The 27,210-nt window shown below is 45.3% G+C and overlaps 1 protein-coding gene across 1 annotated transcript in view; it reads left to right on the top strand.

Annotated features, from left to right (window-relative positions):
* The window catches only part of ZDHHC20 (zinc finger DHHC-type palmitoyltransferase 20), a 149,134-nt gene that overhangs the window by 95,533 nt on the left and 26,391 nt on the right, over window positions 1–27,210 (top strand). Inside the window, exons 8-9 of the mRNA XM_063951664.1 lie at window positions 11,641–11,773; window positions 23,394–23,520. Coding sequence (XP_063807734.1) covers window positions 11,641–11,773; window positions 23,394–23,520 — 260 coding nt within the window. The remainder of the gene's footprint in view (window positions 1–11,640; window positions 11,774–23,393; window positions 23,521–27,210) is intronic.

Below are 27,210 nucleotides of genomic sequence, written 5' to 3'. Positions count from 1 at the left end.
TTAACACATGCTGCTAACTGATTGTGGTATATCCCCAACAGTGTCTCGAATAAGACAAGCTGATGACCAAATGTAAATAAATCATCGACTTCACAGGCTACACATGATAATCATCTGACGATGAAAAGCTCTATATACTCTACTTCAGCATATGAAGAACAGGTAAAAGATATCAGCTAAATAAATAAGCTGAATAAAGGAGACCAAAAATAGGCTAGTCTGTCAATAGAGGCAACAGAGCCTGTGGTAAAAAATAAGGCACTTCTGTTTAAACGTCCCAAAAGACCCACATGGGTCAAAAACAGCTTCTGTACGAGGGCAGAATTCAGGAAAAAAGTTTGGGTTACACCCAATAAAGTAGAATGCCCGGTAAATGGGATTTCAGTATCTTTTTCAAGGTAGGGACTGTTTAAAATAGGGAAGTGCCTCCCAAAATAGATATGCATATCATTTGATGATGCTATATATAGGGCCTCTGCCATCAAAAGTATAAGACCATATTGTCTTTGTCAGCATAACAATCGCTGTTCAAGAACAGTTTGGTTCACATACATGGGGAGCTGATTCAGAATCTAGGAAGGTTCTGGAAATTTTTGCCTTCCCTGGAAGTTTCTGTTTGAGTTAACAGTTATTCCAGAGTCAAAAACAGACTCCAAGAGGGTCACGTTTCCTTCCACGTATAACCCCAAATCTAGGGGTCTGGTTCAGCCTTGTCGGTCATAAAGGAACGTAACAGCCCCAATACAATAAAGTTTGGTAAGGCAAAGAAGCAAAGGCAACCAGAGGCCAGCTTCCAAACCAGAGGCCATCAGCATGATGGTGTGGGTCTCCTGGCGGATTCCAGAAGGATAAGGGCCGACTTCTTCAGTTTGCACAGATTTGATAGCAATCTACAGATAGATGCTTGGGTGCAAGAAGTGGTATTTCTAAGGTTATACTTTCCCTTCTGGAACCATTCTCCTAAAAGGTTTCGGTCTCAGCCCATCTCGGGTAGAGGCGTAGGCGAGAGATTGGCATGAAGCAATTCAGAAAATGTTTTGTCAGGAATAGCCATAGGCGGATTGGCAATAGGGTTCATAGGGAAGATTCCCGGTGGGCCGACGCACCCGTGGGGCCTCTATTGTTTGAGGACATGTGGTCCTTTTTATAGACATAATGAATAAGATGCAAAATAATTTGCATATATGAAAATTACTTTGCCACTTAGCCTGTGATTGCAGATGATCTAGTGTATGCTCTTTCTGCCTGCTTGGCTGACATATAAGATTGAGTGAATAGTGATTGGGATACGGTTGGTGTAATAAGCAAGAAAATATATCTTTCTAAAGAATTATATAGTTTCCTAAATTCTGAAAGTGTATCATATAATGTGCTCATAATATTTAATTTTATTTCTTTTTAACTTCCCCCTTGATGCTGGACATGCCCACTATCTGGAAAGTCTTGGGGGGAGGGTGCTGCTGCCATGGCCCATTGCTAGACCATACACCTCTGGTGCTGCCCATGTGGGGCCACTAGTGCAAATTTTTCCAGGGCCGCTTTTTGTTACTAATCCGCCCCTGGGAATAGTCATTCCAGTAACCCATGCATTTCGGGGGGTTTATTCCCACCTGGGTCAAAAACAATCCCTCGCCCCATTATCAATTTCAAAAACAGATAAACTTGGGTAACACAGTTCACGTCGAGGCAACTCCATAGTTTGGTGGGGAGCCAATATATTATATGGTATTCCTGGATAAGTCAGGAATCTTACCTTCAGGCTCCTATAACACTGTCCATTAGTGTTATCTCAAGGTACCATCCTTCAGCAAAATTTCATTTAGGCCTTACCCTTTGGGTTAGCCACAGCCCCAGAGTATTTACCAAAATGATTATAGCAATTTATCTCCGTTAGTAGAGGTTAAGAAAATATCCATACCTTGACCACCTTCCTATCCTGACACAAATATATAGGAAAGGTGCTGTGTCGTCTACAACATACAAATAACTTGTCTGCAGAGGCACGGGTGGTTCATAAATGGGATAATCTCTGGTTCTGTAACATAACTCACGGTGGGGGTATACTGAATTCGAGTTTGCAGGAAGTAGTTACCTCGGAACAAGATATCCAAGGCAAAGCTAGGAGAGTGGTTACAATGTCAAACAATATCAATTCACACAGCAATGCGAATGATGGGTTTGATGGTGTTAACAATACACATGATGGAGTGGGCATAATTCCACTCAAAACTTATTCAGCATCTCCTCCATCTAAGGCCGCATCACACTGGATATGTCCAATCTCAATGATGTTGGAAGTTAAGCAGTGTTGTACCTGGTTAAATTCTCTGCGCGCAAGACCATCTGTGAATACCAGGTGGTGTAAATGGGCCAGATGGACAGTACACATACGTGGGGGCTACAGACAATCCATCTAGATCAGAGGATACCTTTTTCTTTTTGGATATCAGGTGGGGAAATCCTGACAACAAATACAAGTCTTCACGGTTATGGGGACCATTATCCGGAAAATTATGATTCCGGGGATTATGGACCACAGAAGAAAGATGCCTGCTAATAAATCTGTTAGCACTTCAGGCCATATACTGGGTCCTGATTCAGGCATGGGACATTCCTAAAGGAAGATCGGTCCAGATCCGCAAAAACAAGGAAATGGCAGTAGTGTACCTCAACTTTCAGAGAGGAACACTTAGATAAATAGCAAGAAAGGAGGTAAATCACATACTGAAGTGTGTAGAGCTCCATCTTCCAGCCTTGTCCGCAGGGTTTGTTCCGGGAGTCCTAAACTGAAGAGCTGATTTCTCAGTCGACACGTCATTCAGGTAAATGAATGGGCTTTTGCACCCTAAAGTCATTTCAGACTCTGGTAGACAGATGGACTTGGCCAGAGATAATTCTCATGGTGTCCCATCTGAACAATAAAAGCCATAATCGGGTCAGTAACAAAGGAAGTGATCTTTGTTGATGTCTTTTTAAGGGGAATTTTATTTCTCTTATGTGTTTCTCAAATCATCCTGCTACTCAGGATAGTGAGGAAAATACAGCAAAGATGCCGGGATTCTGATAAGCCCAGGCTTGGCCCAGAAGGCGTTGGTACACAAATCCGCAGAAAATGTTGAATACTTTTTCTGTTTCCTCTACGCCCAGATTAAGACAGGGTCCTTGATTATCACAGATATCTGGATCAACTGTTTTAATGGCGTGGATCTTGAAATCTATATACTGAGGTCCAGAGAATTCTCACAAATGCTCAGAGCAAGGAAAAACTTCCTTGACTTGTATTTATCACCAAATATGGCAAGTTTATATGTATTGGTGCAATGAAGGAGGTATGGACCCGAAATCTTGCAGAGTTTCCAGGGTTTTAGCATTACTTCAAACAGGATTTGATAAAGGTTTAGCAGTGGCTTCCTTGGAAATACAAGTGTCAGCATTGACTGTATGGTTCCGAAAGAAAAATACCAAATTGCAGGATGTGCACACTTTTTCCCAGGGAATGCTGCACATTCAATCTTCCCTTTTTTTCCTACTACAGGGTCAGGGAATCTAAATCTAGTCCTCAAAGCCTGTCAAGTTGCTCTGTTTAAACCACTAAGTGAAGTGGATTTTAAATAGTTGACAGCTAAAGTTCTCTTCGGCTGACTATGGCATCAGCTAGAAGACTGACGGATTTAGGAGTACTGTCATGTTAATCTCCTTTTCTGATGTTATCCAGATAAAGTAGTTCTCAGAACTAGGTCTGGGTATCTTCCTAAGGGGTGATCTATATTCCACCTTAATGAAGATATTATAGTCCCGTTTTTTCAGGAATCTGGATTTTCTGCGGGAGATGCGTCGCTGGACGTAGTCCGGGCATTAAGTATCTACATGGATCGTACCAGTACCATTAGAAATACAAATTCTCTTTTTATCCTCTACGGTTTTCACAAGAGGAGATGGCCTGCTACTAAACAGACGCTAGCTAGATGGCTTCGAATGACTATTTCAGAAGCATATGCTTAAGCTGATCTCCCTGTCCCGGCTAATGTCTCTGCTCACTCTACATGTAAGGAAGGTCTTTCATGGGTAGCACAATATTGTGCTTGAGCAGAACAGATATGTAAGGCAGCCACATGGCTTCCAATAAACACATTCAATCAGACATTATGCCTGGGATATTTTTGCCTCTCATGATGCTCAATTCGGGCTTAAGATTCTCCTATTAATCAGGAGCATCCCCACCACTAAAAATTGCTTTGGGAAGTCCCAGTGTTATCCTGTGGATAACCTGTGGACCCTGCCGGAGAAATATACGTTATGGTAAGAACTTACCATTGATAGTGGTATTTCTCCCATGTCCACAGGTTTCCACAGGGATCCCACCCTGACTCACCTGATTTGAGAATCTTTATACTCCCTAAACTCTTCCCTTTGCATGGAAGAGTGTGCATCCGTGTTTTTCGCCTGAATAGGGTTCTACATAATGCTCCTGCCTTAATGCTTTGGAAACAACTGATTTGACGGAGTCATTGGGTGGGAATATATGGACGAGCCCGATGCATTCTGGGAGGCCAGAAAGCTTGTGATCGTTTGGTGCCAATCCGCTGTCGCTCCATCATATCCCAATGTTATCCTGTGGACATAGGAGAAATACCGTTATCAACGGTAAGTTCTTACCATAACGTATATTTTTTTTTTTTTTTTTGCGGAAGGATCCGGACCATGGTCAGTGGGCTGCTGGTTTTAGCAGCCATAAAGCTTTTTATTTTATTTTTATAGTCTTACATTTTTTTTATTTTTTTTAGCGATCTTTCTAAAAAGCATCTTACACGTACCTTAGAAAAAGTCACTCCAACAACTCCCCGCCGGGTCGCAACAACTCTTACCCACTTGTATAGTGCTATTTCGGCAGGCATTTGTGTAGGATGTACTAGCAAGTGCAGCAAATGTTACCAGGCTGTGGCCAGAGCACGGGGAGAAGGTAAGGCATCAGTTCCGCTTAGAGGAAAAATGCAAGACACAGCCGCATTGTTTTGGCTGGAGACTACCAAACAGTTGCTGACGCGACTGCCACCACGGGTGCACCAGCGCTAGGCCTCAGGGATCATAGGTTCCAGGGGAAGTATGAGGCTGCGATCCCTGGGCATGATGTCAGCAGTGGGGAGTAAGACGCTCCCCTGGTCGCCCCTCCCCCCCCCGGTTCATGACCAGTTTCCTCAGAGTTTCCCGCCATGAACTGATTTCCCGCTTCCGCCTGAGACGCTGTATATCTAAAGCAGTAGTGTACCTCAATCATCAAGGAGGAACTCACAGCCAAAAAGCAATGAAGGAGGTAAGCCACACGTTAAGGTGGGCAGAACTTAATCCTCCTGCCTTGTCCGCATTGTTTATTCCAGGAGTCCTAAACTGGGAAGCGGATTGTCTCAGTCGACACTCCATTCATGCAAACGAATGGGCTTTACACCTCGAGGTCTTCCAGACTCTGGTAGACAAGTGGGGGCTACCAGAGAGAGATCTCATGGCGTCCCTTCAGAACAACAAAGTTCCCGCGTACGGATCAAGAACAAAGGATCCCAAAGCAACCTTTGTGGATGCCCTGTCAGTGAGATGGGAATTTCATCTGACCTATGTGTTTCCACCGATCGCCCTGTTGCCCAGGGTGATGAGAAAGGTAAAACAAGGAAAGGGTGCTGTGATACTAATAGCTCCGGCTTGGCCCAGAAAACATTGGTACACAGATCTGCAGAGGCTGTTGATAGATGCTCCCATTTCTACTCCCTCAACAGCCAGATCTACTGTCACAGGGTCTTTGCCCTCATTACAAGCACCTGGATCAACTGTCTTTGACGGCATGTCTCTTGAGACTTCCATTCTGAAAGCAAGAGGATTCTCACAACAGGTAATTCAACCAATGCTCAGAGCAAGGAAACCATCCTCCGCTCGCATTTATCACCGAATATGACAAGCCTATATTCAGTGGTGCAGTGACTGGAAATTTGATCCTAGGTCTTTCAGAGTTTCCAGAATCCCAGCATTCCTTCAGGTAGGAATGGACAAAGGGTTATGGGTTGCTTCCTTGAGAGTGCAGGTGTCAGCATTGACTATATGATACCAAAAGAAAATTGCTAACCTACAGGATGTTTGCACTTTCTTGCAGGGAATGCTTTACATCCAACCTCCCTTTGTTCCTCCTGCAGTGCCTTGGGATTTAAGTTTAGTCTTAGGCATTTCAAGTTGCTCCATTTGAACCACTAAAACAAGTAGATCTTAAATGGTTGACAGCTAAAGCTCTTTCTACTGGCTATTGCCTCAGCTAGAAGAGTTTCAGATTTAGGGGCGTTATTTTTTTTCATCCAGATAGAGCGGTTCTTAGAACCAAATCTGTTAATCTTCCTACAGTGGTGTCTAAATTCCACCCTAACGAAGAAATTGTTGTCCCGACCTTTCTGCGGGAGATGCATCATTGGACGTAGTCCGTGCTTTAAGGATCTACGTGGATCGCACCAGTGCCATCAGAAAGACGGACACTTTTACGGATTTCACAAGAGAGGATGGCCTGCTGACAAACAGACACTGGCAAGGTGGCTTCGGATGACTATTTCAGAAGCATATTTTCAAGCTGACTTCCCTATTCCGGCTTATGTCTCTGCTCACTCTACTCGTAAGGAAGGTCCATCATGGGCAGCACAACGTTGTGTTCAGCTGAACAGATATGTAAGGCAGCCACATTGTCTTCCATTAACACATTCATTAGACATTATGCCTTTGATAACTTTGCCTCTCAGGACGCTGAATTCGGGCGAAGGATTCTCCTGCCCAATCAGGAGTGTCCCCACCACTAAATTTGCTTTGGGACATCCCAATGTTTATCCTGTGGACCCAGCAGGAGAAATAATAGTTATGGTAGACTTACCGTTGATTAACTCTATTTTTCCTAAGTCCACAGTGATCCCACCCTGACGCACCTGATTTGTGGATCCTTACACATACTAACCTTTTTCTTCTTGTACGGAAGCGTGTGCATGTGTGTTCTTCTTGCCTGATTAGGGCTCTCTATGATGCTCCTGCCTTGAGCTTTGGAAAACAACTGAATTGCCTGAGCCAGGAGGCTGGGATATAGGGGACTGGCCGGTTGCATTCTGGGAGGCCGAAAGCTTTGATCGTTGGTGCCAATCTGCTGTCGCTACCTCATATCCCAATGTTTATCCTGCGGATACTGTGGACTTAGGAGAAATAGTTATCAACGGTAAGTCTACCGTAACTATTATTTTCGGTGGAGTGATGCAAACGAAATGCTGTGCTCCAGTATATTGTAATCTTCTCTCAGCTGCTGCACTGTGATGGGTGCGTTAATACACTTTAAGGGGCGCTAATGCAACATCCTAATCGCCAAAAGGGGCCACATTAGCCTTAATTTCAGTAACAGATTAAAATAAAACATAAGCATTGAGACAGTCTTGCAATAATCTATCAGCAGACATTTTATTTTTCAGTGAAAAGTTTTGCAAGCTATAACAAAAGTAATCTGACAAGTCAATGTGATGCACCACTAAGCCTAAATTCACCTGTCACTGGGAGTACCAGTGACCACCCTCTACTACCCTAATGGCTAATAACACCCCACCTAAATGTTAATAATTAGCTTTATGAAAGTAAGATATAATCCTGTATCCTGTAGATGAGTGGTTCCCAAACTCTGTCCTCAAGTACCCCCAACAGTTCATGCTTCCAGGTCTCCTCACAGAACCACAAGTGAAATAATCCGCACCACCTGTGGATCTTTTGAAATGTGTCAGTGAGTAATTAATACACCTGTGCATCTGCTGGGTGACCTAGAACGCATGACATGTCGGGGGTCCTTGAGGACCGAGTTTGGGAACGACTACTGTAACGTAATGACTAAGAGCACATGGTGAAGACTATGAGCGGTATGCAAGTAGCTTAGTTTTTTTCGCCTAGGTGAAAAAAACGGAACTTTTCGCTATTTTTAGGGCAAATGGGGATTTAGCCTATGCAGTAGCAGGGCTGTTTTTTCACCTAGGTTAAAAATTCGGCAGGAGCGAAAAACATGTGAATCGGTGATTCCACATGTTTTCTCACCTGAAAAGGCATTGGTGAAAATGCCTTAAACACGTGAAAATGGGCCATAATTGAATAGGCAGGGGGCAAAATCAACAGCTGCAAAGATTACCAGAGCAAATAGCATACCACCCTGTAAGTCTGAATGCATCACACACAGGTGGTCACATGGTTCATACGAGGAGTTTAAGATTAAATTATAAATTAAATTTGTTCTCTGCTTGACATTCCAGCGCGTTTCATCCATTGCCTCAGCTTTTAGTCAGTTAGAGCTGGGATTGCATGTTGAGGCTTGGTCAGGCAGAAAATAAGAGGTGGCATAAGGTAGAGAAAATGAATTCATGGAGCAGGAAGTATCGGGAAGCCTGCATCTAAAGGCTTATAGAGCAGGATGCAGGCTGCCTGAAGGATGAGTGCTCATGATAAATGTTTGAGAGTAATAACTGCAGCCCCACACCACGTGACTATAATGTAATGCTCTTGTGTTTCTTTTAACAACTGTATTTGGCTAACAAAACAACGCAAGTGGCAACATTATAAACTGACACAGTTCTTTTAAACACATATTTTAAACAAAAGTAAAATTACCTGTTACCTACATGCATTGAATGTTGCCGTTTTGTGAGTTATAACAATGCAACCAATGATGTAATGAGTCACAAAATGGCTGCCTCCACTGTTTGTCAAATTTGCATGTTGAACGAACACTTACCACACATATATGCAGACTTACCTTTGTTGCTATTGCCTGATTTGACATGACATTGCCATGTGTGGCTCCAAAAATCATCCTTCAGGCTCCGAATCGCATATGAACAGACAGAACAGAAAAAAAGCTAGTCAGCCAATATGCTCACACTTTTTTGTGTGGTCGTCATATGGAAAATGGAGCAAGTTGTTGTCTATTTGCTCAGTCTTCTCTGCACTTAGAAAACAGTGTTTGGTGTTCGAGCCAGGCCTGTTAAACATGTGCGTGGACATCTCAAGCCTTATTGTCTGCCATATAACAGACTTGAGGGAGGAGACCTCAAACCTTCTAAAGAGGACAAGTGGATGTGGTTCCTATAGCAACCAATCAGATTCAAGCTATCTTTATAGAATGTACTAGGTAAACGATAGCTAGAATCTGAGTGGGTGCTACAGTATGTGCAACACCTCCACTGGTGCTCTGTAGAAGGTCTTCTTCTAAATCTCCCCCTCCAGAGTGTCTCTCATAATCATCAACCTGTGTGATCATGTTTCCTCTGCATACTGTCATCTGCCAATAAAACCATTCAATTATCTAATGAATTGTCTTTGTTTGCGTAAAGCTTTGCCGCAGCAAATCTGAAGAGTCTTGTCCGCAGGTAAAATAACCCAGCCAGTGACTCATTATCGTACATCCAAACATCCCATCCTTATAATGGATATTTCTTCATGCTGACCTGCAGGTTCAGTAGTTATTATTCAGCATGACTTACTGAAAAAATACCATCTATAGCAGAGTTTTTTTAACACTATTGCCCAAGTACCCCCATTAGACGTGGCAGATTTACTTTATTATGTTCAGGCGAGATAATCTGTGAACGAACCAAAGGTTATCCCAAAAACAGGACCTGTTAGTGGGGTTGCTTGAGGAAAGCGTTGAAAAACTGATCTATAGTGTGTGTGTGGGTTTAATTAATTTGTATATGTACTTAGGTAGTTGATATTGTAGATTGCATGTGCAAACCATTAGTAAACATTTGGATTACCTCTTGTGGCTACAGTTTAAAAAAACATTTATTATTATCATGTATGAGCATTAAGTGGCACAGAGTGTGTCTCTGGATCTTTACATAATGTCAAAGAAAATACTTAGTACGTGATGCCAAACGTTCCAAAGCAGAATTTGAAAAATTCTCATAATTTCAGGTGCTGTAACATTGTGGTGTTTAGCCCAAGAGTGTGATCTACATATACAGTGACCTTACTGCTGATAAATAAATAAGAACTCCTTTTTTAAAGACACAAGTGTTAATTTTTAAAATGTTTCTTTCATCACAACATAATAACCGATTAGTGCCTACTGGTGCTCTTAGACAAATTTGTCTAGCTGATAAACAACAGATAAAGTTAGTGATTGTCTCTTAATCCCCCTAGCTAAAGGGGAGGCAGCCATCTTGGGGCTAAACCACTATTTAGGTGTAGTCCGCCAATTCACTTTGTGACCCGTTGCCTTTAGTTGTTGCTGATGAATTGATGGACTGTATTATTGTATAAAGAGAAAATGCAGGTGCACACCCTAAATACTAAACACTGCTGATCAGAATAATTTAAAATAAACTTTGCAGTATAAAACAGTAAGTTTGAGGTGCTTACCATAATTTTGTCAAAATATATGGGCCCACCAACCACAACCAGGTGACCTCATCTGGTGGGTCCCTAACACTAAGGTTCAAGTCTAGGGCAGGCACGGGACTTGAAGCTTAGTGTTAAGGACACACCAGACGAGGTCATCTGGTTGCAGTTGGTGGGTCCATATGTTTGGTAAAAATTATGCTAAGCACCTGAAATTCACACTGTTATATTGCTGAGTTTATTTTTCCGACTATCAGTGCTTAGTATTTAGGGTGTGCACCTGCATTTTCTCTTTTTTGTGTGGAACTACAAGTCTAAGCATGGTGGCACCTCTCCTATTTAGAATTAGGGTGGGCAGTCCAAGCTCTCTCCCCCCCCTCATATATTCTGTATAATTATAATAGAATTAGGATGTAAGATCACTGTAGCAGGAACGTACAATTGTATTGTTATATTGTGGGGGATTTATCAAAGCCCGGAGAGTGTTAAAAGTGGAAAGGGATAAAGTACTAACCAATCAGCTCCTGTCATTTTTCAAGGACAGGTGTTGAAGTATTAAGCAGTGAAGAGTGGAAAAGCAGACCAGAGGAGAGGTTGCTCATAGCAACCAATCCTTTTGGAGGTAGCATTTATTAAGCACATTCTATAAAATGATAGGTAGATGGTGATTGGTTGCTGTGGGACACTTCTCCACTGATCCATTTCTCCTCTCTTTTCAATGTTTAAAAATCTAACCTCAAAGCCAATACAAGGACAGGAGCTGATTGGTTGGTACTTTATCCAGGCTTTGATACATCTCCCCCATTATCTCCTTTTAAAGCACTGTAACTAACCTTTATGCTGTGTAAATTTAAACATACTGTACATACAATTGGAATATTGGTTCAGTCCACAGAATGGCAGCATCCAATGTGTATAAGTAACTGGTATGCTAATGTAACCAGAATGTCTGTGGTGCTTCTCTTACAAAAGTCCTTTTTCTAGCACAGTTTAGCAAATCAAGGCAAGTATCTGGTTGCTGTGGATACAGCACCTTTTTACAGTTACCTGTGGAACGGTTTTCATATGTCCCCTATAGAGTATAGCTCAAAGATTGACTACACTTTCCAGAAAGTGGATTAGGGAATACGTTTTCCTTCCTTTTGAGTTTCCTGTTAACTGTTAGAACACGTGTTCTGTAATGCACATTTATGTTTGTATTTTCTATGTATTTTCCCACACTAACATTTTCAGTACGGCACAATTATTTTCTCCTCTTTGCAGAATGAGCTTTCGGACACTCAAGCAAAGTTCCACGTCCTCTTCCTGTTCTTTGTCTCAGCCATGTTCTTCATCAGTATATTGTCGCTCTTCAGCTATCACTGCTGGCTTGTAGGGAAAAACAGGTCCACTATAGGTAATGACATTCACATTCTCTCTTTCTGGGGTGTTTTATTTGGTAATGCATATGGTGCCATGAACAGGGACATCCACTTCTATTGTTATATTGTCTCCTGTAACGCGCTGTGGTACATGTGTGCACTTTATAAATACCTTGTCATAAAATAAAAGCATAGTGTCAGGCAGACCTTGCTCTGTCACTCTGGGCGGGATGTACGAATATACATATCAGGTCCATCGCCGGCCATTACAGTGATGCTAATCACATTGGTACTAATGTGCAATAAGTATCGCAATACGATGACAAAGGCTCCCTGCAATACCTGGTGGTCCAGAGGAGAGTGTGTGCGCGGGTCTCCGTCACCTACCAGCCGCGGGAGGGGACATCTGCAGTTGATCCCTGGCTCCTCCTCCTCTTCCCTGCAGCTGGAAGGACAGATGGCTGTGTTGCTGGGGCAGGAGGAGGCTGGAATCCGGGACTGCGACGGGGTGGCTGCCTGCATACAGGTATGTGGGGTCAGCATGCGTGGCGCTGGGCAGCAAAGGTGGCGGGATGCGATTAGAAACCCATAGGCTTCTATATCTCCATAAAAAGCTATCGATACCTTCCGCATTGACATGTGGGCGGAGCAGGCTTAGAACGTGTAAAAATGCAGTAAAAACCCTGAAAATTTAGTTTTTTACTGCATTTTTCCTTTAGTACATCCCACCCTCTGTCTCTTGTTTAGCCATGGTTTTATTGGTTTGGGGTTCCCTTTACCGTCTGTAACCTGATCCACTGTTACCACCAGACTGTCAAAGTCAGAAAAATATCACTATGCACACTGCCATATTTGCACCTCATACATGTCCGCGCTGCGCATGCGGGCGCTCTCCCGTGCGTGCGCATACCCGCTGTTACGTGCAGGCGCACTGTATGCGCATTTACGGTAGAGTTTCTGTGTGCCCAGTGTGCGACTCAATCGTTACATAATTCAACCATATAATGTATTTTATAAGTTAATATTCCCCTGAGTCCAACAGGTATCAGTGGGTCTCAAATGGCTCTTTGACCTTAGATCCCCCAAACAATAGTTTGCATGTTGTGAGGGCTTCACATCTTCATATGCATAGCTAAAGCACAGGAATAGTAATTGAAGATTAATTGTATTCCGAATCAGTATCTTTCCCGCAGACAGAGTACAATAGCCTTTAATTACACTGAGCTTTGAGACTCAATGAGGAGGGCCAACACCTGTGTTTACGAAATGGGGCTGGATTTGTATACAGAAGATTGATTGCTGAGATGTCATTGTCTCAACTGAGAGTGGACAGTGGGACAGTATTCGCCAAACAATAGCTTCCCACAAGACAGGAATGTGTCGGTCATCACCCATTGTTTTGCATAACCAAGGCCACTGATGCAGCTGGCTCACATGCTGTGAGGGACACACACACACATCTTGTTGTTGACACACCCCCACAGCTGGAATGAGGGTATGATATACCCACTGGAGATCACAGGGCTCACTCACTCACTCACACAGCTACCTGACACACAGCAAGCATGGCTGGATCATCACCAGGCTCCTTACGAAAGGCTAAGTATCATAATTTCAATATCTCATGGCTGATTGGCATAGATTAGTTAGTTTGGAGATACAAATGGCTTAAGGTTAACGAGGTTTGGGCAGTTGTGTGATTGTTGGGTGTTTCTGTTGATACTCTGTGAAGTCTGTGATGAATTGGAACAGTAGACAATCTGTAGCATAGCATTTGTGGTATTTGTTTGCCTGTGGTGATTTAAAATAGATTGTACTGGTTAGTTATAATATATCTTGTTAATCATAAATACCACCATGCAGTTACGTTTGAACATGTGCTGGTAGCAATGGCAGGCTGAGATGTGTGGTTACATTGTGATCTGGTCTTGTGATGAATATGCTCTGGTTATTGAGATACTGAAGTTGTTTGGAATGTGAAAGTGAATAAGATGGTTCTAGGAAGTTGGATTGAAATTGTGAAAGGTGATTTAGATGGTTTGGAATTGTAAAATCAGAACATATGCATTGTTTTGAGGCTTGGACATTTTGGAATAAAATGGAGTCTTGTGTTTTCTGCTATGTGATTGTGGTGTAGTAGAGAGTGCCATGTGTTTGGACCTGCAAATCTAAAATGGCTGCTGCCGGGTATTTTCCCCTCCCCCTTTCAGCCATGTGGTGTAGTCTTTGGAATCAAGTGGAGTTTTCCCAAAATGGAGTCTAGCTTCTGCCCCATGCGGCATTGTAGGGACAATTGTGTTGCTGGGTGTTGTGTATATAGGGACAGGCAGCATGGGTAAGCTCAAGTACTTTCTAAACAAAGATTCTCAGCATTGACTGACTGCGCAGCGATTGTTCCTCACATGTGTAAGCTTTCTCTGCAATCATATTTGTCTTCTTGTTATTGTGAGCCATTTCTTTCTCTCTCTCTCTTCTCCTCTTCCCCTCTTATTTTCCCTTAAACGTAATTGTATTGTATTGTATTTCCCGTGTAGTTATCTGGTTAGGTAGTCTATGTTATATTGTAGTGTATGACTTGTATTGTGTTAAATTCTTTTGCAAGTATATCATTCATAATATATATTTAGGCGTTGGACCCTGAGCACGGTATCTGTGTATTTCTTATAGTATTAAGTAATCTCAGAGCGTCAGTGACGCTCGAACAGCTTTAAAGGTAATAAGGTTATACTGTGTTGCATCTACACTCTCCCACTACACAGAGGTTTACAGTATAAGTACATTCCTTAAGGTATAGTTAAGGGAGTACCCTTGCGGTACTTTTTACGCCAATTGCGTACTGTGTTCTTTAACCTTTAACGTGTTTTTAATAGGACAAATATTATAGACATTGTCAAGACCCTTAACCAGTTGATGCAATCCAGTAATCCTCTGTGTCTAATTGTTCACCACCTATGTACTCGTGGTTCTGGGTTCAACATAGGACAGCCAAGGAATGGATTAAGAGCGTTAACGGTTATCAATAGTTTACGGGAGAGATGTACTAAGCCTTGGAAAGAGATTAAGTACCACCCTAACTGCCATGGTGCAGGCTGTGTTTGAAAAATGTCAGGAGTGGATTGGTTGGTACTTTCTCTCTCCGCTTTATCACTCTCCGCCTTATGGCAGATAATCATGGTTGTGTAGGATCCAGTAAAAGGAGTGCTCATATGTAGGTCTTGTATATACAGGGGTAAAAGATACCATAGAATACAGCGACATGTGCTTTACTGTTTATGGAACTTTTAGAGTGCACTCAGCCAACCAATGAAGACTAGTTTGGACTGGGCCAATGGAGATAGTAACTTATGCTCAAATACAGTTAATTTCTGCAGCGGGGTACATTGGTTTCCACAGGGAAAACATTGGGGTGTAGAGATGGATCTTGATCCAGGGACCAACCGGCTAAAGCTTTAGACTGTCTCAGGATGCATTGTGGGTCCTCCTCTATAACCCTGCCTCCAGGCACTGCGAGCTCAGTTTCGAGTTGGTGCCTGCAGAAGCAGGTCACTTAACAGGGGGCTGCACTGGGCAGCCCTGGAAAAGCTTTTAGAAGACTTCAAGGGCCGTAGCACTTACATGTCAGGGTGACATTCTGTGCTGCGGCTCCGTCGCCTCCCCAGCGGCGTCGCATGCTCCCGCTGGCTCTGTTTCCGGGTACTTGAGGCGAAGACGCTCCGGCTCTAGGCACACGGTCGCAGACGCTCTCCTGGTTCGCGTGGCTGCTACTGAAGGGAGGAGGTAAGAAGGTCCCCCAGGCGGGACCCGCCATTAAATCGTGTTCCGGTCGCAGTCTACGGAGACAGATTGCGATGCTGGTGTGTATAATGTAACAGAGCAGTGACCCCACTATATCCACCAGGGCATAGGAGTGTCCACTTTATTAAGACTCCATAGTACCAGGTGGTGAGGACCAGCATAGGGGAGAAGGCACTTGACCTGTAGCCCCCTCCCCCAGCTCCGGGGGCCATCTACTGCTGGTGTTCCCGCCCTGGAGCTGCCTCACACTCTCCCTTACTCCCTGACTGAGACGCTGGACGCCATTTTCTATGATTAGCTGCGTCTGGTCTCTGGGACTGCAGGGCAAGGTCTCCTCTGTAAATCCGCCTGTACATCAGCGCCGTGATTTTACAGACACTTAAGTATTCTACATATCAATATTAAGACTGCGTTGGTTAAGAACAAGTGTACCTGTGCCAGAATATATTGTACGAGTATTCTGATATATACATCTGGTCTCGGACCGCGCATTGTTATATACAGTATATACATATACTAGTCCAGTGCAGTTTTATTGTTTCACTAAAATAATTATCTGCATTGTCACTGTGACTGTGTGTGCCTGTATCTGCTGTGTGGATTTCACTTTCGGTGTATCTCAGTTATATCTATCACGGTATTCTGTACCCTAGGACTAGGTGCGTCAGGGTCTCGTATATAGTGCTGCACAATATTTACCGTTAAGTGTTTTCTGCGGTGTACTTAGTCACTTCATACCAGATTTAATCGCTGGTATCTACTGTGTACGCAGTCACATAGTACTGATTTAGATGCTAGTGTTGTGTGCTGTGTACGCTGTCACATACTAGGGGATTTATTTGCAGGTATTGTACTCTGTCTGGCTGTATCGTACTCATACGCTCTGCGGTTGCATTCACTAAAATGTCTAACACAAAGGGCGGGAAATCCACGGACGGTCCTGTATCATGCAGTGCATGTGCCAGGGATTTGCCTGAGGGGGAAGCTTTGAATGATGGTCTTTGTAATACGTGCCATACATCTCCCAGTCAGTCCGTAGCTCCTGTAACCAATCAGTAGCCACCTTGCATTCTCATCTATGCACAATACGCTTGTGACACGTCTTGCGCACCCTATGGGACCTCCTGTGCCATTGCAGCCACATATTGTCCCTATGGTAAATCCGCCTTGGGCGGATAAATTTTCTACCCAGTTGCAGCAATTGAATCAATCTTTGGTTAGACATAAACCTACCCTAAGTCACTCTGGTGCCAAGGGGTCATCTAAGCGGGCCACTTCCTCCTCACAATCCACTAATCTCTCGGAAGATTCTTCTGATGAGGATGGGGAATATACTGACCCATCAGACACTGATACAGCTGCTTCTGACGAGGAATCTACAACTCCGGTTGATGTCCCTGACCTAGTGGTTACTATTACGCAAATCCTACAAATTAGATGATGATGTGAATACCACTACCGTGTCTAAGAAACCTGATAAATTTTAAATGTCAGAAGGTAACTAAAACATTATTACCGCATTCTGACCATTTAGTAGACAAACGTCAAGATCCCTGGTCTTTGCCAGGAAAGAAATTCTTCCCATCTAAAAGGATGATAGGTCGTTATCCTCTCCCTTCTGAGTTGTGTAACAAATGGGAAAATTCACCGTCTCGTGGTGTCCACTACCCTACCTGTCACCACTGTCACATCACTGAAGGAACCGACGGATAAGCGTGTGGAGGGTTGCCTGAAGTCTATTTACTCCCTTACAGGTGCTATACATAGACCCACTATAGCAGCCTCCTGGGCTGCAAAAGGAATGGAAGCATGGGTTCAGGCATTAGAGGAAGAGCTGCCTCAGGATATATCTGACACTGCCAGACAATGCCTGTCTCATATTGCCACCACTGCCTATTACATTCAGGAGGCGTCCTCTGAGGCAGGTGTGTTGGTGGCCAAGGCATAGATTACGTCCATCCTGGCTCGCCGTATTCTGTGGTTGAGGTCATGAAAGGTGGAACTGGACTCCAAAAAGACCTTGGAGGTGCTCCCTTTTAAGGGAGACATCCTATTTGGGGAAGATCTCAATAAGATTGTGACTGACTTAGCGGCTGCTAAGACTGCATTTCTGCCTAATACTAATCCTTCTGCACAGAAGGCCAAAGGTACCACTTTTCGCTCCTTTCTGCCTCAATGGAAAACAAAAGGTCAGGCATACCTGAGACAGTCTTGTGCTCTCAAAACCACTAAGCCCAAAGCATAACAATCTTGGGTAGCCCGTCGGCCTGCTTCTAAACATGACTAGCCTGCTGCATGACTGGGCAGGTTTCGCCCTGGGGGACCCCAGGGTGGAGGCCGATTTCTCAGATTCACCCAGATCTGGTTAAAGACCACTTCGGATGCATTGGTGCGAGAAGTTGTCTCTCACGGGTACGCAGTCTGTTTCAAGAGACGTCCCCCTCGCCAGTTCTGCACAGCGGTTATACCTTCGGATCCGCTGAAGGCACAAGCTGTACAATTGGTTGTGCGTTCCATCCTGGATACAGGAGTGATAGTGCGGGTACCTCTGTCCCAGAGAGGCAGAGGATACTACTCGACCCTGTTTCCAGTCCCGAAACCCAGTGGGTCTTTCTGGCCTATACTCAACCTCAAATCACTGAATAAGTTTGTGAGAGTGTCCAAGTTCCATATGGAAACATTGCGCTCAATTGTACTGGCCATGGAATTCGGAGACTATTTGGTATCCCTGGATATACAAGATACTTACCTGCTTGTACCTATTGCCATGTCGCATCAGCAATATCTGCGGTTTGCTATTGGCAACCTTCACCGTTCCAGGCTCTGCCGTTTGGACTGGCCATGACCCATCGGATCTTCACTAAGGTTATTGTCGTGATGACGGCTCATCTCCGTCGCCAGGGAGTCGAGATCCTGCCGTATCTGGACGACTTGCTGATTCTGGGAAACTCCCATAATGTTCTCCTCAGTCATCTATAACTGACGGTAAACTTCCTACAAGCCCACGGGTGGCTCATCAACTGGGAGAAGTCCTCGCTGGTCCCTGCCCGGAGCATAGTGCACCTGGGGGCACTGCTGGACACAGTCAATGGCTGTTTCTATCTCCAGAGAAGGTCCTGAAACTTCGGGACAGGATCAGATACTTCGTCTCTCGCTCAAGAGTGTCGATACACTCGGCGATGCAAGTATTAGGCCTCATGGTGTCTGCTTTCGACATGGTGGAGTACGCTCCATTTCATTCCCGCCCTCTGCAGAGGTTCATCCTTTTCAAGTGGGACGGCCTGCCTCATCGGATCCTGTCTCACATGATCTCCTTGTCTCCGGAGGTTCGTCTGTTGCTGACCTGGTGGCTACAGGACCAGCGGTTGAGCAGGGGCCGTCCCTTCTGGATCTCCAACTTGGTCCGAATGACTACGGACGCCAGTCTGAGGGGTTGGGGTGCGGTGTTGGAGCAACACTTTTTCCAGGGTCGGTGGACCAAGGAGGGAATAATTCCTCCCGATAAACATTCTGGAATTGCGGGCGATGTTCAATGCTTTGTCTCTCACCCTGCCTCTGATACAGAACAGGCCCGTTCAAGTACGGTTCGACAACGCTACCATGGTGGCGTACATCAACCATCAAGGCGGCACTCAAAGCCGCATGGCAATGCTGAAAGTGTCAAAAATCCTACGTTGGGCGGAACGCTATCTGCCAGCAATATCGGCAGTGTTCATTCCAGGAATCCTCAACTGGGAAGTGGATTTCCTCAGTCGTCAAGACGTGCACGCCGAGGGTGGAGTCTTCATCAAGAAGTCTTTCAACTCCTAGTGGACAAGTGGGGTCTTCCAGACGTAGACCTGTTAGCGTCTCGACAGAATCACAAAGTTCCGGTCTTCGGATCAAGGACAAAGGATGCTCAAGCAGCGTTCATGGACGCATTGGCAATTCCATGGAATTTTCGGCTTCCCTACGTGTTCCCTCTGGTGTCACTCCTGCCCAGGGTACTGTGGAAGTTCAAACAAGGAGGAATACTACTTCTTCTAGTCGCTCCAGCGTGGCCCAGATGGCATTGGTTCTCAGACCTACAGGGTCTATCGATAAAGCGTCCTCTTCTACTTCCTCAATGCCCAGACCTCCTCGTTTCATGGCCCTTATGTCTACCCAGGCCTGGTCAGACTGGCTTTGACGGTGTGGTTCTTGAAGCTTCTCTTCTGAGGGCCAAGGGATTCTCCGAGGCGATTATCCAAACTATGCTGAAGGCCCGCAAACCGGCTTCTGCGCGGATTTATTATAGGGTCTGGAATTCTTACTTAACCTGATGTGCTGCTGAGAATTACAATGCTTACAAATTCAGTACTTCCAGACTTCTGTTTTTTTTTTGCAACAAGGCCTTGACTTAGGCCTTCGTCTGGCCTCCCTCAAGGTTCATATCTCTGCCTTGTCTGTTTGGTTTCAGAGAAAAATTGCGTCTATTCCTGACGTTCATACTTTCACTCAGTGTTTTACGGATTCAGCCTCCTTATGCCCCTCCTGTGGCTCCATGGGATATGTCTGTTCTGAATGCCCTGCAAGAGTCTCCATTTGAACATCTTGAGCAAGTGGACCTTAAATGGCTCACGGTCAAGGTCCTGTTCCTACTGGCTATTGCCTCTGCTAGAATGGTGTCAGACCTAGGCGCTCTGTCCTGTCGTTCACCCTTTCTGATATTTCACCATGACCGGGCAGTTCTTAGGACTCGCCCTGGTTATTTGCCTAAGGTGGTGTCATCTTTTCACCTTTAACCAAGAGTTTGTGGTTTCCGGCTTTCATCTTTTCTGGTTTGTAATCCAAAGAGCGGGCTTTGGCTGTGGTACGGGCTCTCCATGTTTACATAAAGGACTGTCTCTATTAGGAGGTCAGATACCCTTTTTGTACTTCTTTGGTTTTCACAAACGTGGCTGGCCTGCGAACAAGCAAACATTGGCCAGATGAATTAGAATGGTGATTGCACAAGCATATGCACTGGCTGGTCTTCCAGCTCCTGCTGCTATTAAAGCCCATTCTACTCGGTCTGTCGGACCTTCTTGGGCGGTCCGCTGCGGCGCATCCGCTGAACAGTTGTGCAAGGCGGCTACGTGGTCTTCAGTGAACACGTTCATTAGGTTCTATGCCTTTGATACTTCAGCCTCCCAGGATGCTTCCTTTGGACGCCGGGTTCTCATACCTGCTACGGCGCATCCCCTCCCATGAAGAACTGCTTTAAGACCCCAATGTTTTCCCTGTGGAAACCAATGTACCCCACTGCAGGAAAGGAGATTTATGGTAGACTTACCATTGTTAAATCTTTATGCGAGGTACATAGGTGCGTCAGGGTGGGCGCCCTGACGCACCTATCTTCTATGGGTTTGTATGGCATTAGCTGCTAGTCCCTTCTCCTGTTTGTGAGAATGTGGTTCTATGTAACCAACATCTACCTTCTCTTTTACCTGCTTCTGCATTGGACTGGTTAACGAAACTGAACTCCAGTGCCTGAAGGCGGGGTTATAGAGGAGGCCCCACAATGCATCCTGAGACAGTCTAAAGCTTTAGTATGTTGGTGCCTGGATCAAGTTCCATCTCTACACTCCGATGTTTTCCCTGTGGAAGCAATATACTTTGCGGAAAGAGATTTAACAATGGTAAGTCTACCATAAATATCTTTTTCTCCTATAGGGTGTGTACACACGGTGAGATCCCTGCTATGTTTGATTTTGACTATGCGATTTCCCTTGAACTCCCCCAGAGCCCAGATAGCACAGATTGTACAGATTTTGACTATCTGTGCTTGAGATTTTGTCTTTGTGCGATTTTGACTAAGTGCCAATTTTGACTATACTTTGTACTAGATTGTACACCAGATAGTCAAGATTGACTTGCCTGCACAGTCTATCTAGCCTTACGATACCGACCCCACGGGAGCGCACATCGGGATCGAATCTGTATCGCAAGCTGCCTAACACCATGAGATATGCACCAACTTTTCATAAGATTTTGACTATATAGTCAAAATCTCACAGATTTGTCTCACCGTGTGTACACACCCATAGTGAGACATGAGGACAGTCCTTTCCTTTTGCTTCAGCACTGCTATAATATGGCACTAAACACAGTGAATAAGGCCTAATACTTCAAATTTAGAGCTAAACACAATTTACAGTAATGTGATGCCAAAATGATTTCAAGGCTCATTATTGGAACAGATTCCACAAGAAGTTTATTACACCCCCAAACCAATACACGAGAGACGAGACCTCCTAGTGAGATTTTGCAGAAAAGAATGTGGTAATCAAGGTAACACCACCCCCTGACAGGTCTGGGACCTGCTGCTTATTATATATGTGATTGTCCATTTTTAGTGTTACACAAACAAACATGCTTAAGTGTAGGGACTTTGCAGTAGCGCAATTTAACAAGTTCCAAAAACCAAAAGCTTTCAGAGCTTGTCTGTGTAGGGCAGGCTTTTTCAACCAGTGTGCCGTGGCACACTAGTGTGCCGCGACCAGTTGCGAGGTGTGCCGCGGAGCCAGAGCAGCTTCCTGCACCTTCAGAGTGAACTGTTGGCCCGGGCTCTTCTTAGAGGATTAGTCGTGCTCCGGCCGTGACCTATGCCTTGAAAACGATGTGATATCATAGGTCACAGCCGCCGCGTCACACCACTCAGCCAGCCCACCCGCCTGCATACACATCTTCCAGTTCCTGCCTGCATACACAGCTTTCCTTCCCACCCACATCCACACCTGCCTATTCGCAGAACTCCACTATGAACAACCCCCGCCACTGAGGGACAGGGAGGAGGGACAGCTGATAATAATATTTGTTATTTTATTTCTCCTCTGGGGAACAATATGATTTCAATAGGATTTATGTGGGGAGAATAAGAATTTATGGATATATGGGGGGAACAATTTGAATAATTCATGTGTGGAGCAATAGGATTTATGTGGGGAGCAATGTGATTGTTTGTTCTGTTTAGGCCAATGTATATGTGGATTGTACAATGTGTGTGGTTTTTGTTTTTTGTTTTTTTTCTGTGGGAACTGATGGTGTGCCTTGGCAATTTTAAAATATTGTTCGGTGTGCCGCGAGTAAAAAAGGTTGAAAATCACTGGTGTAGGGTGACGTCATCTTACCTCTATGGAGCAGTCTCTCCAAAGACAGATCTTGCGATCCCTGCCCAGTAGGCTGTAGTAGAACCTGATGGCAACTACTTTGTACTGCACGATAGCGTGGCCGTGTCCAAACCTGAAAATAAAATGATCAGCATTGAACGGGCTCCCACTGTATCAGAGCCCTTGTCCTAGTGACAGTCTCATGTTTAAAACCCCTAAAACATGTTCCTTAATACTGCAATGTGTAGCAATAAGGACATTTATCTTCAGGGCCAGCATAAATGGACCCCTATGTGGGGAATTCCTTACTGACTGCATATCACAGTGCCTCCTGCAGTGTATACATTTACTGAATGTGGTGGTGGTGTTTTTTTCTGCTAATCAAGTACTAGTTTGCAAGGGTGTAGTATGGTATGCCGGCGGCCGGGCTCCCGGCGACCAGCATACCGGCGCCGGGAGCCCGACCGCCGGCATACCGACAGTGTGGCGAGAGCAAAGGAGCCCCTTGCGAGCTCGCTGCGCTCTCCACGCTGCACGCCACGCTATTTTATTCTCCCTCCAGGGGGGTCGTGGACCCCCACGAGGGAGAATAGCTGTCGGTATGCCGGGTGTCGGGATCCCGGCGCCGGTATACTGTGCGCCTGGATCCCGACATTCGGCATGCTGAAGACCACCCGTTTGCAATGTGTTACAGCTTTTTTTTCAGTGCACTGGTTTTTTGAAACCTATCTCTATATTCCTTTCAATGTAGAGGCTTTCCGAGCTCCCTCCTTTCGGACTGGTCCAGAAAGAGATGGCTTTTCCCTTGGATTTAGCAAGAATTTTCGAGAAGTATTTGGGGATGAAAAGAAGTTTTGGTTACTACCTATATTTACAAGGTACAGTAAGCTGGGAATATAGGATGCAACTGCACAGGCACTGGGGCTTGAGACCTTTCCCCCCCAATCCCCCTCTGGCTCTTGGAAAGATTGCTTGCCGTGGGGTAGAATGCGTATTTGAATTCACACGGCCAGCAAACACAACGTAAGAGCAGAGTGTGTGTGTGTGTGTATATATGTATGTATGTGTGTGTATATGTATGTGTGTATATGTATATGTGTGTGTGTGTATGTGTATATATATATATATATATATATATATATATATATATATATATATATATATATATATATTATATATATTTCTCTGACGTCCTAGTGGATGCTGGGACTTCCGTAAGGACCATGGGGAATAGCGGCTCCGCAGGAGACTGGGCACAAAAAGTAAAAGCTTTAGACTAGCTGGTGTGCACTGGCTCCTCCCCCTATGACCCTCCTCCAAGCCTCAGTTAGATTTTTGTGCCCGAACGAGAAGGGTGCATGCTAGGTGGCTCTCCTGAGCTGCTTAGAAGTAAAAGTTTAAATAGGTTTTTTATTTTCAGTGAGTCCTGCTGGCAACAGGCTCACTGCATCGTGGGACTAAGGGGAGAAGAAGCGAACTCACCTGCGTGCAGAGTGGATTGGGCTTCTTGGCTACTGGACATTAGCTCCAGAGGGACGATCACAGGTTCAGCCTGGATGGGTCCCGGAGCCGCGCCGCCGGCCCCCTTACAGAGCCAGAAGAGCGAAGAGGTCCGGAGAAAGCGGCGGCAGAAGACGTTCCTGTCTTCAGATAAGGTAGCGCACAGCACTGCAGCTGTGCGCCATTGCTCTCAGCACACTTCACACTCCGGTCACTGAGGGTGCAGGGCGCTGGGGGGGAGCGCCCTGAGACGCAATAAAACACTATAAAAACCTTATATGGCTAAAGAAATACATCACATATAGCTCCTGGGCTATATGGATGCATTTCACCCCTGCCAGTTTTCCTAAAAAAAAAAAAAGCGGGAGAAAAGGCCGCCGTGAAGGGGGCGGAGCCTATCTCCTCAGCACACAAGCGCCATTTTCCCTCACAGTTCCGCTGGAAGGAAGGCTCCCAGACTCTCCCCTGCAGTCCTGCTACAGAATCAGGGTAAAACAAGAGAGGGGGGGGGGCACTATTGGCAGCTAATATAAAACAGCAGCTATAAAGGGAGTAACACTTACATAAGGTTATCCCTGTATATATATATATATATATATAGCGCTCTGGTGTGTGCTGGCAAACTCTCCCTCTGTCTCCCCAAAGGGCTAGTGGGGTCCTGTCCTCTATCAGAGCATTCCCTGTGTGTGTGCTGGGTGTTGGTACGATTGTGTCGACATGTATGAGGAGGAAAATGATGTGGAAGCAGAGCAATTGCCTGTGTTAGTGATGTCACCCCCTAGGGAGTCGACACCTGACTGGATGGTCGTATTTAAAGAATTACGTGACCGTGTCAGCACTTTGCAAAAAACTGACGACATGAGACAGCCGGCAAATCAATTAGTGCCTGTTCAGGCGTCTCAGACACCGTCGGGGGCGCTAAAACGCCCGTTACCTCAGATGGTCGACACAGACCCAGACACGGATACTGAATCCAGTGTCGACGGTGTGGAGACAAACGTAATGTCCAGTAGGGCCACACGTTATATGATCACGGCAATGAAGGAGGCATTGAATATTTCTGACACTACAAGTACCACAAAAAAGGGTATTATGTGGGGTGTGAAAAAACTACCAGTAGTTTTTCCTGAATCAGATGAATTAAATGAGGTGTGTGATAAAGCGTGGTTTTCCCCCGATAAAAAACTGCTGATTTCTAATAAATTATTGGCACTATACCCTTTCCCGCCAGAGGTTAGGGCGCGTTGGGAAACACCCCCTAGGGTAGATAAGGCGCTCACACGCTTATCAAAACAAGTGGCGTTACCGTCTCCCGATACGGCCGCCCTTAAGGAACCAGCTGATAGAAGGCTGGAAAATATCCTAAAAGGTATATACACACATACTGGTGTTATACTGCGACCAGCAATCGCCTCAGCCTGGATGTGCAGTGCTGGAGTGGCTTGGTCGGATTCCCTGACTGAAAATATTGATACCCTGGATAGGGACAGTATATTATTAACTATAGAGCATTTAAAGGATGCATTACTATATATGCGAGATGCACAGAGGGATATTTGCACCCTGGCATCTAGAGTGAGTGCGATGTCCATTTCTGCCAGAAGAGCGTTATGGACGCGACAGTGGTCAGGTGATGCGGATTCCAAACGACATATGGAAGTATTGCCGTATAAAGGGGAGGAGTTATTTGGGGTCGGTCTATCGGACCTGGTGGCCACAGCAACGGCTGGAAAATCCACCTTTTTACCCCAGGTCACCTCTCAGCAGAAAAAGACACCGTCTTTTCAAACTCAGTCCTTTCGTTCCCATAAGGGCAAGCGGGCAAAAGGCCACTCATTTCTGCCCCGGGGCAGAGGAAGGGGAAAAAGACTGCACCAGGCAGCCTCTTCCCTAGAGCAGAAGCCCTCCCCCGCTTCTGCCAAGTCTTCAGCATGACGCTGGGGCCTTACAAGCGGACTCAGGCACGGTGGGGGGCCGTCTCAAGAATTTCAGCGCGCAGTGGGCTCACTCGTAAGTGGACCCCTGGATCCTGCAGGTAGTATCACAGGGGTACAAATTGGAATTCGAGACGTCTCCCCCTCGCCGGTTCCTGAAGTCTGCTCTACCAACGTCTCCCTCCGACAGGGAGGCGGTAGTGGAAGCTATTCACAAGCTGTATTCCCAGCAGGTGATAATCAAGGTACCCCTCCTACAACAGGGAAAGGGGTATTATTCCACGCTGTTTGTGGTACCGAAGCCGGACGGCTCGGTGAGACCAATTTTAAATCTAAAATCCTTGAACACTTACATAAAAAGGTTCAAATTCAAGATGGAGTCACTCAGAGCAGTGATAGCGAACCTGGAAGAAGGGGACTATATGGTGTCTCTGGACATCAAAGATGCTTATCTCCATGTCCCAATCTACCCTTCTCACCAAGGGTACCTCAGGTTTGTGGTACAAAACTGTCATTATCAGTTTCAGACGCTGTCGTTTGGATTGTCCACGGCACCACGGGTCTTTACCAAGGTAATGGCCGAAATGATGATTCTTCTTCGAAGAAAAGGCGTCTTAATTATCCCTTACTTGGACGATCTCCTGATAAGGGCAAGGTCCAGGGAACAGTTAGAGGTCGGAGTAGCACTATCTCAGGTAGTGCTACGTCAGCACGGGTGGATCCTAAATATCCCAAAATCACAGCTGATTCCAACAACACGTCTACTGTTCCTGGGGATGATTCTGGACACAGTCCAGAAAAAGGTGTTTCTCCCGGAGGAGAAGGCCAGGGAGTTATCCGAGCTAGTCAGGAAACTCCTAAAACCAGGCCAAGTGTCAGTGCATCAATGCACGAGAGTCCTGGGAAAAATGGTGGCTTCTTACGAAGCGATTCCATTCGGAAGATTCCATGCAAGAACTTTTCAGTGGGATCTGCTGGACAAATGGTCCGGATCGCATCTTCAGATGCATCAGCGGATAACCCTATCTCCAAGGACAAGGGTGTCTCTCCTGTGGTGGTTACAGAGTGCTCATCTTCTAGAGGGCCGCAGATTCGGCATTCAGGATTGGATGCTGGTGACCACCGATGCCAGCC

Source organism: Pseudophryne corroboree, chromosome 2 (genome assembly GCF_028390025.1).
Source record: "Pseudophryne corroboree isolate aPseCor3 chromosome 2, aPseCor3.hap2, whole genome shotgun sequence".
Taxonomy (NCBI): domain Eukaryota; kingdom Metazoa; phylum Chordata; class Amphibia; order Anura; family Myobatrachidae; genus Pseudophryne; species Pseudophryne corroboree.
This window is presented reverse-complemented; position numbering and strand designations above follow the sequence as displayed.